Source organism: Ursus americanus, chromosome 16, assembly GCF_024610735.1.
Source record: "Ursus americanus isolate L20-20 chromosome 16, mUrsAme1.1.p, whole genome shotgun sequence".
NCBI lineage: Eukaryota > Metazoa > Chordata > Mammalia > Carnivora > Ursidae > Ursus > Ursus americanus.
In genome coordinates, this window is record NC_142142.1 from 9019748 (window position 1) to 9032878 (window position 13131).

The 13131-nt window shown below is 51.3% G+C and overlaps 1 protein-coding gene across 2 annotated transcripts; it reads right to left on the reverse strand.

The window, feature by feature from the left end:
• Positions 1–3053: 3053 nt before the first annotated feature.
• Positions 3054–9886, reverse strand: UCP2 (uncoupling protein 2). 2 transcript variants are annotated; one of them, XM_045816317.2, is made up of 8 exons: positions 9748–9886; positions 8514–8670; positions 5989–6213; positions 5602–5812; positions 4584–4778; positions 4396–4497; positions 3890–4070; positions 3054–3500 (listed from the first exon to the last, which is right to left on the reverse strand). In XM_045816317.2, the coding sequence occupies exons 3-8, from the start codon at positions 6112–6114 to the stop codon at positions 3386–3388; spliced, it is 930 nt and encodes a 309-aa protein (XP_045672273.2). In that variant the 5' UTR covers positions 6115–6213; positions 8514–8670; positions 9748–9886; the 3' UTR covers positions 3054–3385. The 2 variants fall into 2 exon arrangements, with proteins under 2 accessions (XP_045672273.2, XP_045672272.2); XM_045816316.2 differs by having other exon boundaries at positions 9661–9817.
• Between the last annotated feature and the right edge of the window lie 3245 nt (positions 9887–13131).

Sequence of the window (13131 nt, forward strand, 5' to 3'; positions counted from 1 at the left end):
AGCCTCTATTTTTTATTGCATCTCATCAATAGCCTTTTTTATTTCGACTTTAGATTTTAGTTCTTATTTCTCCAGAAAGGGATTCTCTAGTGTCTTCTATGCTTTTTTTCCTAGCCCAGCTAGTATCTTCATAATCATTATTCTGAACTCTAGTTCCAATATCTTACTTATGTCGTACCGATTAGTCCCTCGCAGTCAATACTGCCTCCTTGTCCTGGTTTTGTGAGTATGGCCAGGTTCCTGAGGGTTCAGAGCCCATATGCTCTCACCTTGATAGAGTCGGCAGAGCTCTGTGGCCTCTGTGGGTCCCTACTCTGTTCTGATTTCTCATGACACAAAATCTTTAGCAGGGGCAGTCTCTGGATTTTGATATGGTCATTTTGTAGACAGGAAGCACAGAGAAGAAAACACTTATCAAGGTTACACAGGGCAAAGATATCAGAACCTTGAAGGCCACTCCCAGACTCATCCTGCTTAGAGGCAGCACAAAGGACACAGTGCTGGAAACAGCTTTGGTTTCTTCCTCACCAGCCTCAATTCTCATCTATGCAGTGGGTCCTGGGCTGCCTCTAGGCAGGGTGTTGTGGGAGGCATGTGAACTGGGTTCCACTCCCAGCTCTGCCACGGACTTCCTGTATGTTACTGCTCATAACCCCCCTGCAAGCTGCTTGTGAGGATTGAGTCATTGGTGTAAATGTGCTTGGTGAACTCACTGCTTAGGTATCAGGGTTCCAGGATTGCTGCTGATATGGCCTCCAGTCCCAGCTGGGCCCGTGCAGACCACACCTTCCTCCCCAAACTGCCTTCCGTCAGTCAGCAACAGTGTGGCATGCAACTGTTCTGTCTTTTTTGAGTCTGGGTTTGGGCTCAGATAGGTCCAAGCTTCTGAGAGTAGGTGGCCACTTTTATGGAGGGACTTCAGAGGTACCAGAAAAGGCCTCCATATTGTCCATATTGGATTCCCCCATTCAAAGCATTCTTAAGCATCAGGTTTTTTCTTAAATGGGGACTCAGTAGCACCAGTCATGCATTTAAAAACCATCAGGGAGAGTGCAGCAGGAGCAGACCTTGAGATGTGGAATCAGGGTTCTAGGAAGCACCTCGCAGTCCTTAGAGAATGTGGACCTTGAAGTTGGATACACCTCGGGCATATGCCCTTGGGCAGATCACTGCCTCTCTGAGCCTGATCTTGCAGGCCTTGTGGGAACCAGAGGAGTGAAGCGGACTCTGCCCTCAGGCATGGCCTAGCTGCCCTGTGCTGAGAGCAAGCAAATAGGTGAGAGAGCATGGGGCTGGTGTTGTGAAACTCCAGGACCCCAGGTCTCCTCTAGGCCAGCAGGAAAGCCTGCCTCTAGCCTCTTCCTCATGGCAAGGCCCTGAAGGAAGCATGGTCTTAGGCCTGATGAAAGACCTTTATGAGGTATCTTTTGCCTCAGCGATCTTCAGTGCTACCTCATTTGGCAGGCAAAGCAGGGCTTGTCATGTATTCACTTTGTAGGCTGTGAGGACTGGTTATTGAATTACTGGTGACTACTGATATGCTGTCCAGTGGTTTCTGCCCTCTCCCCCAGCTCCTCACTGTCCCAGGATCATGCCCAGAACCATGATGGAGTCCGGTGGCCTTGTGCCCATCCTAGTATCTGGGACACAAGGCTGGTGAATGAATCAGCTGACAAGATATGCCTAGGGCAACAAATTGACCGTTTCCTCTGGCACAAAACAGTGAGAAGCCGCTTCACAGGACTAATGTGAGAATTAAGGTGCAGGAGGGTCAGTCTTCCATTTATGCTGACTCTGTGCAGCCCACCAGACAACCCCGCTGGGCTGCCTACCACCTTCACTCTGGCTCAACTCATGGACCCAACCAACCCTGTCTCTCTCAGGGACTATGAGATCCCAGCTCAATTTGTCAGATGCTAGGAAGTAAGGGGAGGAATCCCAGGCCCTCCTTCCTTCCCCAGGAACCTAATATCCTAGACCCCTTGCCAAAACACTGAAGGGCTGAGTCTCCAGCTCTGACCAATGGAAAAGGAGTAGTGTTAGCTGCTTTAGGCAGCTGGAAGAGGGAAGTCACATTCTCTGAGCCTGGCTCCACAGCTACCCAAGACTTTCCAAAGGACTCCAGCACTGGTCCCTGGGTGAAGAGTCCAAAGGGGGAGGGAGGAGTCTGAGTCCTAGTCTTGGTTCAGTTGTTGACTTCCTGTATGTCCTTGCTTGCATGACCTCAGCCTTCAGCTTCTTCCAATGGCTATAAAATGGGCCTGCCTCTGCACGAGATGCCTCAGGACTCTGGGACTTCAGAGTCCCCAACCCCTTGAAACAGATGTAGAATCTGCTTTCCTCCCTCTGAGGACAGGTGGTAGGAACAGGGACAGGGAGGCTGACACCCTGTGCAGCCTCAGCCCCAGCTTGGCACTGCCTCCTGTGATCTCTAGCCCAGGGAGAGGGTAAGACTCCAAATGAAAGTATTCTCGGGGTGGGGGGGGGGGAAGTATCCTCAGGATGAGGCCTCCTGTTTGCCTTGCAGCCTGTCCCATCCAGTGCAGTAAACCTGCCTCCTAAGGGTGTGACTGTGGAGGGTGAGAAGCAGCCCGACTCTCCCTCACTAGGTTTGGGAATTTGAGGAGGAGGGTTCCCATTTGTAGAATGGAATACTAAGTTCATAGCATCTAAGATTCCCAAGTTCCTCTAAATCTTCCAAGAAGCACAGGAGACGCAGGGCAGACAGGAACATGCTAATTTTGTAGATAAATAGGCCCGGGGCAGCTGGAGGGTTTAGAAAGGTAGGTGCTGGAGTACTAGGCACTGAGTGAGTGAAAGCTCATGTGACCTGGTAAAAGTGAGGCCACTGCTGTGACTCCCAGCTGCTCCTTCACTTGCCTTCTAAGCCCTGGGCCTGGTTTGGAAAGAGAAATGGACAAGATGACCTCCATGGGCCTCAGACTGGATGCTGGAAACAGAAGGTGGGTCATACCTTCCTTTCTAAGTCAGGTGCCAAAAGGGCCCACTGGACCAAGACCTCTGGTAAGAGCTATGACAGAGGGAGGAGACACCAAGGTTGAACCTGTTTTATGGGTGACATGCTGGCTGGGCTGGGCTTGGGGGCAGAACAGAGAGCTGGGCTTAACTTTTCAAGGGACTGAAGGCTTGGGATCCTGGCTGGTGCCAGGCCTCTTACAGTGTCAACTGGGGTCAACTCTACTGGGACTGAGAGGCAATGGGGAGATGAGGTAGGGAAGAGGGGTGAGAATGTGGGGAGAGGAAAGGGAGCTGGTGGGAAAGGGAGTGGAACGAAGGGGTGAGGAGAGAGGGAAGGGAAGCAGGGCCTGGCTGGAGCTGAGCCAAAACCAAAGCCAGACGTGGTGGGGTCAGAAGCAGGAGACACTCAAAAGGGAGCCTCCCGGGAAGTGCGGGCAGCCATCAGGGCCCGTTTGAGCTGCTCATAGGTGACAAACATCACCACGTTCCAGGAACCCAAACGGAGAAAGGAGGGCATGAACCTAGAAGAGAGGAAACACAGGTCACAGAGGGCAATCTGGTGACTCCTGAGGGCACTCTACCTCCCGCTCACCCCCCTGGGCCATAGTATCCAATCCAATCCAGTTGCTCTGTCCCAAAGGAGGGTGGGAGGGTCCAGGGAACAGAGCCCCACAGCTGTGTGGCTGTGAGCAAGAATCTCCCTTGAGTCCCCATTTTAATACCCATAAGGTACGGATGACAACTCTGGAAGTAGTTGAGAGCATGAGAAAATGCTGGTGAAATACCAGGACCAGGATCAGAATAGCTTGACACCTGGTTGCTAATCAGTTCCAGGTGGTTCTCTCCCACCTGTGTGTAGGTATGGGTAGCCAGGAGGCTTGGAATTGGGTGTGATGGATCAAAGACTCACCCTTTGTAGAAGGCTCGGGGACCCTCCTTCTGGAGCATGGTGAGGGCACAGTGGCCAGCGCTCCTGTACTGGCCCAGGGCAGAGTTCATGTATCTCGTCTTGACCACATCGACAGGGGAGGCGATGACGGTGGTGCAGAAGCCTGCCCCGAAGGCGGAAGTGAAGTGGCAAGGGAGGTCATCTGCCAAGGAGGAGCAGGAGAGGCAGTGAGGACTCCTCACCCCATCATTCCAGAAGGAAAGAGATTATTAAAGTAGCTTAGGGGTCTGATGGTTTTAGAGAGACTCCAGCTGGGACTTCTGATGACCTAAGAGTCATTTTGCCTCAGTGCCTCAGTGTGCAAAGTGGGTGCTTCATCCCAGCTGGCTTCAATATGGTAAATCTAAACTCATTCCACAAGCAGAGGGGAAGGAGGATGAAAAGATGTGGTCTTCAGGCAACCAGACTCCCACATCTCATCCTAGTTGGGGGAAGGGTGAGATCCAGCACCATTTACCTTAACTCACCTGTCATGAGGTTGGCCTTCAGGATGGTGTCCTTGATGAGATCGTAGGTCACCAGCTCAGCACAGTTGACAATAGCATTACGAGCAACATTGGGAGAGGTCCCTATAGGAGGAAACGGTACCGATGTGAGACCAGAGAATAGGGGAGGAGGAGGATGGGGAAGAAACACCCGATACACTGATACACACCTTTCCAGAGTCCTCGGAACCCTTCCTCTCGGGCGATGGTCTTATAGGCATCAACAGTGCTTTGGTATCTCCGGCCACTTCCAGCCCGGGCCTGAGCCTGGAACCGGACCTTCACTACATCTGTGGGCTGGGCCACGGCCACAGCCAAGGCACCTGTGGTGCTGCCTGCCAGGAGGCGGCTCCCGATGCCGGCATCTGTGGGACAACCATGGGGGTCAGTGCCCGGCTGGGGTTGTACTCATTTTCCACCTCCCCTCACTAAGACCACCTCATCACTGTAATCTTTTGCCTTTTGGGAATAGGACTCAGACAACCTCTGGCTCAAAAAACTTCTTGCCTCAAAGAAAATAACACTGTGGATGTCTACTCTTGCTAGGTACAGGGTTATAATAAGGAGTAGGACAAAATGAGACTTAGCTCAACAGGGTAAATGCTGAGAAATCACAACCCTTTCTGTTTGACAAATGTGAAAACCAAGGCTCAGAGAAAAGTGGCCTTCTTAAGGCCTGGGACCCATAAGACTTGAGATCTCATGCCAGATGTATTTCTCCCTACCATGTAATCTTGGGAAATGTTAACCTTTCGATCTGGGTTCTCAGTTTTCACTTGTGAAAAATGGAGGGTGGGCAAGGCCTGCCGAGGAGATGAAATGGAAGAGTGGCCTTGGAGGCAAAAGTCCTGGGTGTGTTTTTCCGGCTCTTCATCGTGTGCCCTTGGCCAAGTCCTTTCCACCTAGCAAGACTCAGTCTCTTCATCTGTAGATGATACCATCTACTCTCAAAGTGGTTGTGAGGACTGTCCTGGGATGATCCCCTGCACAGAGCTTAGCACAGGCCAGGTGTTCAGGGATCATTAGGAGAATCAAGGTCCCTTCCAGTTCTCAGTTCCTCTGATCTGCCTAGGGATCTTGAAGCCTAAAGGAGCTATGCAGCAAATCATCAATCACGGATGATTTACTGGGATCAGTCATCGCCAAGAAGAAAAGGCCAAGGGGCCTATGGCCCAGCTCCACACTCACGCTCAGAACCCTTGGTGTAGAACTGCTTGACAGAGTCGTAGAGGCCGATGCGGACAGAGGCAAAGCTCATCTGGCGCTGCAGGCCGGCGACCAGCCCACTGTAGAGGCTGCAGGGGCCCTCGGTGCGCACCATGGTCAGGATGGTGCCCAGCACGCCGCGGTACTGGGCGCTGGCCGCAGCCCGCACTGGCCCCTGCCTCTCTCCTTGGATCTGCAAGGTCAAGATGGGTGGTTATATAGACAGGCAGTTTGCCCTCCCCGTCTCCTGCCATCCCTGTGTTCCAGTGTTTATAGTCCTCAACATTTCCCTGGCCCTTAAGGAGCCTGTGTCTTGGGGCAGAGCAGACTAGAAGACAACATCAGGAACCCCAGGCTTCATCCCCTCACCTGCAGCCGGACTTTCGCCGTGTCCAGAGGAAAGGTGATGAGATCTGCGATGCAGGCAGCTGTGCCAGCCCCCAGGAACTTCACAGTGGCAGTAGGGGGTACATCTGTAGCCTTGAACCCAACCATAATGCTGATAGCCTGCTACCTCCCAGAAGATGGAGAAAGACTGGAGAAGGGGACACCTTCAGTCAGCAAGAAGACAAGGTACAGGAACTCTGCCGGAATCTAAGCCAAGGAGAGAGAAGTCCCATTAGCAGCAGAATGACCAGCCCCTCCCTGCTCGCCACCCCGCCCCTACCTTCCCTGACAAAGCAAGAACCAGAATGACCTTGTGAGGGAAAATAGGAGTGAGCTCTGGAGGTACTCAAATGGGGCTGGAGAAGCAATTCCTGCTTGAGGGAAACACGTTTTGTGAAGCGTCCCCTCCTTTTCACTACAGGGAGAGTCTGGCTCAGGGCTATCTTAGTGATGCCTTGAAAATAGGCAGTGACCTAGCCTTTTGTCTGCTGGGTGCAGAGTTCACTGGCAATGGCCACATCCCTGCTTCTGCAGATCTGGAGGACGGGCAGAAGTGGGCAAAAGTTTTCAGTCAGACGAAGACCTGACAGGCACAAACTCACAGGCTTACGCCCCGGATTTCCTAAGCAGAAGCTGTTCCTACGGGTCTGAAATTGCCTAAGTCTAGACAAAAAGGAATGGGCAAGATAGTTCAATCCTCTCCCAGCCCATTAGTCTCATTCTCTTCCCCAGCCCGCACAACTGGGGCTCTCTAGAGCCATCCTTTTGAGACTGCTCTGCTGGGCGCTGGTTTACTGAGATGCAGGAGACAATATCACCCTAGAGGGGCCTTACTGTCTGGCACAGCGGACGGGCAGGTAATTCAAGCCGCTTTTGGGGCTTGCAGGACATACTCTCAAAATGTGGAGGGAACAACTAACTCCATCAGGAGAGAGGGAAGAGTGGGTGATCAGAAAAGGTAACATTTAGCTGAGCCTTGAAGGATCCTGGGCAACTCTCAGGGCTGAGAGCAGGTGCACAGGCATTGGGCTCTCTCCCCCTGGATGACTACTGTGTGACGCAGGGAAAACTGTCTCCTCCTCTGGCCAGCCTCCTCTTGTTCAACACAGGGGATCCACATCTTCACCACAGGAGGGGCAGGCACGCGGGAGGGGGTGCAGGTCAGAGCTATGAAGAGTGACACAGGAAACCAAAAGCTCCATTTTGTTCTCAGAGTTGGAACAACACCCTTCTCTGCTGCCTCTGCGGCCTGGGGAGGAAGTGAGCCCAGCGCCCCAGTGGGGGAGGGCGACCTGCTTCTCTCTTCGCTGAGCTCACTTCTCTGACTGCAGGAGCAGCTGCTCTGAGCCCAGCCAGATTGGCTGCCCGTGTCACTGGGGCCATGAGGAAAATGCCGGCCAGCAGAGGGAGGATGTGGTTGGAGTCCGCTGAGAACACAGACCCATGGAAACAAACAGCTTCTTCCTCCTGGGCTTTTCACTCTAGGTATCTGGGGCAAAGAGCGAAACCCAGAGGCTATTCACCACCTCAACTGCACCCAGAGCTCCTAGAGGCCAGGCCTGGTCTGGAGTTTCCCTGGAGCCTGGCCATATGAGGCTCAGTGAGGATTGGTGGCCGTATGGCAGAATGGGTTGATGAAGGTGCTTCAGATGCCCCAGCTTCCCCGCCTGACCCCAAGATGTGTTCCATACCTTCCCCATGCCACTGCCTGGAGCATTCTGTTACTCACTGGCTCTTCAGAGCAGCCTGGTGAGGTGGCTGCCTTACTTCCATGTTACAGATGAGGGAACTTAGAGCCACGTGTACAGGCTCCAAAGCTTATGCAATTTGCTTTGCGCTGGCGTCCAGAACATTTTTCTCCGGCTGTTTTCTCAGCCCCGGCCCAGGCAGGGCTTTTGCAAGGCAGTCTAACACCCAAGTTCTCTCATGCCAATTTGACAGTTTTGAGAAGATTCAGACAAGTAGTGTCCCTTCTCTAGGCCTCAGAGACATGATAAATGAGTCAATCATGTCCTGACCCTGAGCGAGGTTGCAGTGTTGTGAAGGCCAGAGAAGAACAAGACCCAGGCCATCCATCTCAAAGACATGTGCACAGAGGCTCAGCTGCCATTTCAAATGTTGCTTTGGGTTTGCCCAGGTCTTTCAGAGGCGGGAGTACGGGATCAATGGTCACTTGTGCTAAAGACCCTACTAAGAAAAGTAAGTAATACTCAAGCCTAGAAGTCCTAGCTCTGCTGCTGACTTCCAGGATGATCAAGGACTAATCACTGTCCCATCTAGGCTTCAATTTCTTCCTTTGTAAATATGGGGACCACCATCCCTGGCTTGTCAAGGTCAGCTTAAAGGATAGAATGAGACTAGGGATATATGAAAGTCTTTGTGAGATCTGAAAGCAACTTCACTGGGGGTGGTGGTAGTTATTTTTGCTAATGTCCTACTGACACCCACCCCCAGGCAAAGCGCTGCTGTAGGCAGCAGGAGACCCCTCCCTCAGACTGGACTCTTACCCGGCTTTGTACGGTCTCACGCTGAGGCCTCCAAGATCAAGCTTCTCTAAAGGCATCCCATTCTTCAAAGCTGCCAGTGGCTATCATGGCCCGATCCCCTTGGTTTTCCATAGAAAATGGCTGGGAGACGAAACACCTAATAGTCATACTATGTGTCCTGTGGATGAGGGCAGAGAGGAGAGTTTATTTTTTAAGATTTTATTTCTTTTAGAGAGAGAAAGAAAGAGAGCATGTGAGCGGGGGGAGGGCAGTAGGGGGAGGGGCAGAGGGCAGGAGAAAATCTCAAGCCCGACTCCCTGCTGAGCACAGAGGTCAATACCAGCTGGATCCCACCACCCCCAGATCCTGACCTGGGCGTTAGCCAACAGTCCAAGACTCAACCCACTGAGCCACCCAGGCGCCCCAAGATTAGAGTTTAGAAAGGGGAAATCTGCCTTAAAGGATCACACTCCAGCGAGGAAAGAGCCACCTGCCCGAGGCACATAAACCTACACAGTCCTTAAGGGGGTTGGTGGGGAGGAGTAAGGAACAGGGTCCATTTCTCCCAGGACAGCAGGGGACTAATTAAGTGCACACATTGGAGGGGAGAAATGAACCCAGGAGTCCCCCCTCTCCAGTCTGCTCTCTTAGTATCACACATTGACTCCCTTCCAGATTTCTGCTTTAGTGGCAGTCTGTACTCGGGGAAGCATCCCCCAACACAGCAGACTCTGGTGAATGGGAGTGTTCTAAGAAGGTCATGATAGGTCAGAGACTCTCTGAGAGTCGACTAGGCCCCAGGCGCGGGCTGTGAGGAAGCTAAAGGGGCTGGGAGCCGGCCCTGCTCAAAGCCTCCTCCTCCTTGGGAGGGAAGGTCATTCAGATCTTCGTGGACGCGCCGAGGCTCCCCACCCAAGGGGGGGTGCTGAGCATCCAGGCCGAGGGGAGACAGTGGAAGGGTGGAGGCTGAAATTACGGCCAATTGAACCTGAGAGGTAAAGAACAAAAGGGAGAGAGAAAAAGAGTGAAAAGAGAGATAAAGAAAAAGAGGACAGAGAGGAAAAATACAGGATAGACTGGGAGAAGAGGAGGGAAATTAAAGAGAGGGAAGGGAGGGGGGTAGCGGCCTTGCGGGCGCAGGGCTGGGGCGGGCAGGGCCCGGGCTCACCGGGCAGCAGGCAGAATACGAGAGTGCCGCCGGATCTGTCTGTAGGCGGGCGGAGAGCGCGTGGAGGGAGAGCAGACGGTACCCTACCTAGGAGCGCTGCTGGCGAGCTTGCACTGGGGCCCGCCGAGCCCGCCGCGCGGTTTAGGTCTCGGGGGGCGGGGCCTGCGGGGCGGGGCCTGAGGGCTCCAAGGGGTGGGGCGACCCTCTAGCCACCGCCTTTCCGCAAGGGCAGTCACGCCTGAGGTTCTCTGCGCGCCTTCCTCCACTCCCATTTCCGTGCGGGCGGATTCCCGCGTCTACCCGTTCGTTCCTCCGCAGGGTCGCTCCCTCGCCCTGCTTCACACACCCCCGGTCCGCCAACCTCCTGGTGAGAATGGCAAGGCTGACGTCTGGAAAGAAGCAGAGCCTAACTAGGGTCACACAAGCCTCTGCGCCCCCGGCACCCCGCCAGGGCTCTTTGTAACAGCGCCCCCCAGAGGCTCGGGTGGAGCGCACTCCCTCTCTTCACCCGCCCAGTCCGCGACCCCAGACCGCGCAAACCCAAGGCCTGCTTCCCGCGCTCTCGAGGGGCGGGGCCTCCCGACCGCTGGCGATTGGTTAAAGCCGCCGCGCTGCCCGCGGAAGGAGCCAATCCGGGCTGCAGCGGAAGGTGGCGGCTAACCGCCAATGGCGGTGGGGCGCGCCTGGGTTTCCCCCCGTGTCCCGCGGGACACCGGCCTTGCCCAGAGGACTCGGGGGACTTCCGACGAGGGCGGGACGGGGGCACAGAGCATGACGCTCCCGCCCCCACTTGCGGCCGAGTGCGCGGGCCGGCGCCCCGCGAGTGAGAAAGCCGAACAGGGCCCGGGCCTGCTGCGCGCCCGGCCCTGAGATGAGAAAGTGACTTAAATGAGCTGAACCTGGGTCGCCCTCAGGGGGCTGGCGGTCTTCTCGGGGTGACAGACACGTAAAAAAACAGTAACGGGGTCCTGGGGCTGGGACAAATATGACGTTTAGGGAGTAGAAGGAGATAGGACTCTTCACCCTTAGCCACTCTGTCCCTTTCTTCCTGTTTTCATCCCTTCGGCCTCCCAGGACTGTTCTAAGGGATTCATCAAGGTACTGGAAGCGGTCTCCTTGACTAGATTGTAAACTTCTCAAGAGCAGGAAGCTATTTCCTGTATTTTTAGTATCTTTACACTCCAAGGGCCTGCCTACAGTAGAGGCTCAGTGCGTGCTGTTTGGGCTGGAAATGCCTGGAAAAGCGAAATGGGAGGACCGGGGAGACGAACATTTGGCGACTGCAATTACCGAGTTCACGTTCAGTGTGAATACGTCGCATAATCCTGTGAGGCTGATATTAACTTCAATTTTACAGATGAGGAAACAATCCCAAAGAAGTTAAAACACCTGCCTAATGTCACACAGCTAGGAAGTGGTGACCCGTGACTTAAATCCTGGTGTATCAGGTTCCATGTGTTTGTTTTCTGAATTATCCTTAAGCAGAAATGGTCAGCTGATAATAACTGGAATGGGCCTGGATAATTATAGCAGGAAAGAAAAACACTGAGCACATGGTCCTGGCAGAAGCAGAAACAAAGTGGAAACTGAGAAGTCAAACCAGAGAATTTTTCTGACACTGTGGAGTCTCCCATCCACTAGCTGGTCTAGCTTTTGCACAAGCTTCTGTGTCTTGCTGTGATGAAATGATTCCCAGGATGCTCTGTGACTGGTGAAACTGGTGAAACTGCTGAACTCGAGGAGACAGAAAGAAAAGGATGGAACTAAGGGCCTAAAAATGAAAGTGTCACCCTGATTGCCAAAACAGGGAAGAATTTGGATTCCAAAGACTCTACCCATGAAATGTTTAATCATCCTTGGCAAAATTCAAGGGCTGTGAAAAGGATGATGTGTGAACATTTAAAAAGAGAAGCAGAGATTCCCAGGACCCAGCATGGATCCCTTAATAAGAAATCCTGTTAAAACGAATTCAACACAAGAGTTTGAAAACAACAAAAAAAAAATAAACAGCAAAACCCCCAAATGCTCTTTTATTTTGGATGGAACCAAGCAGATTAGAGCAATGCTACAGACACTGTACCTCTGGATTTTTAGCAAGCCGCTTGTCCAAGTCATTAGAGATCCTGTAGACGGATTAGAGAATGTATGGATACAGGTAAGTGCATTTTAAAAACTTGTTTCACATCTATTTCACTGAATATATATATATATATATATATATGCGCCCAGGTTTAGTTGTAAATATATGTGCCAATAATTAAATTGACAAAGTTTACAATGTTGATAATCATACCAGAAAACAGTCCACTGTATTACAGTTTGGGAACTTAAAAATTTTAAATACAAACTACTTGAAACACTAAAAATGAAAAAGACACAAGAATGCAATAGAAAATTGAAAACATCAGGTAATAAAAACCAACATGAGACAATATTAAATATTAGACATTTCAAATGTCTTCTGCTAATTTTAAAATACTGAGTAGGTTGGCTATGTTAATCTCTCCCCATAAACACGAAATTATCTATTGCATTTTTTAAAAGATTTTATTATTTTTTATTTTTATTTTAAAAAAGATATTTATTTGAGAGAGTGAGCAAGCACGAGAGAGAGAGAGAGAGAGAGCGAGACAGCAAGCAGATTGGGGGAGTTGAGGGGGTAGGCAGGGGTAGGGCAGAGGGAGAGAGAGAGAAGCAGGCTCCCCACCGAGAAGAGAGCTGGATGCAGGGAGCCCAATGTGGGGCTCCATCCCAGGACCCTGAGATAATGACCCGAGCTGTAGCCAGGTGCCTAACTGACTGAGCCACCCTGATACCCCAAACACTATATTTTTAAAGTTGAATTACAAAAACACTGTTAAAAGTTAAAAGATGCATCTTTAAAAAGTTAAAAGATTTATCTTTAGTCAGCAATAAGAAGGAATGAAGTACTGATACGTGCTACAACATAGATGAACCTTGAAAGCAGTACGCTAAGTGAAGGAAACCAGACACAAAGACCACATATGGTATGCTTCCACTTATGTGAAATGTCCGAATAGGCAACTCTATAGAGGCAGAAGGTAGAGCTGGGAAAGATGAAGGGTATTGGGGCATGACAGGTAAAGGGTAAGGAGGGGCTGGATGTTTTGAGATGATGAAAATGTCCTAAAATTGGTTGTGGTGACGGTTGCACAACTCTATACTAAAACTGTTGACTTTCTATTTAGATGGATGAATGGTATAGTATGTTAATTATATTTCAATAAAGCTGATACTAAAAAAAAAAAAGGAAAAAACCAAACAAAATGCAAATTGGACCATGTTAACATCCTTTCAAGGGCTGCTTTTTGCACTTTGAAAGAATTCGAAATGGGTTAAAAAAATGTTTCTTTCCAAAACTTCTCATGGGATGTCAGTGAATCTTTATAGTCTGAGTTAAGACCTTAAAAAACAAGGTTAAATTATACATAACTATGCTGATTTGCATAC

Coding starts and splice junctions, on each gene's coding strand:
- UCP2 (XM_045816317.2), bottom strand. CDS start 6,114: ATGGTTGGGTTCAAGGCTACAGATGTACCCCCTACTGCCACTGTGAAG. Junction 4,498..4,583: donor GTTCCGAGGACTCTGGAAAG/GTGTGTATCAGT, acceptor TTCCTCCTATAG/GGACCTCTCCCAATGTTGCT. Junction 3,501..3,889: donor CCCCGAGCCTTCTACAAAGG/GTGAGTCTTTGA, acceptor CCTCTCTTCTAG/GTTCATGCCCTCCTTTCTCC.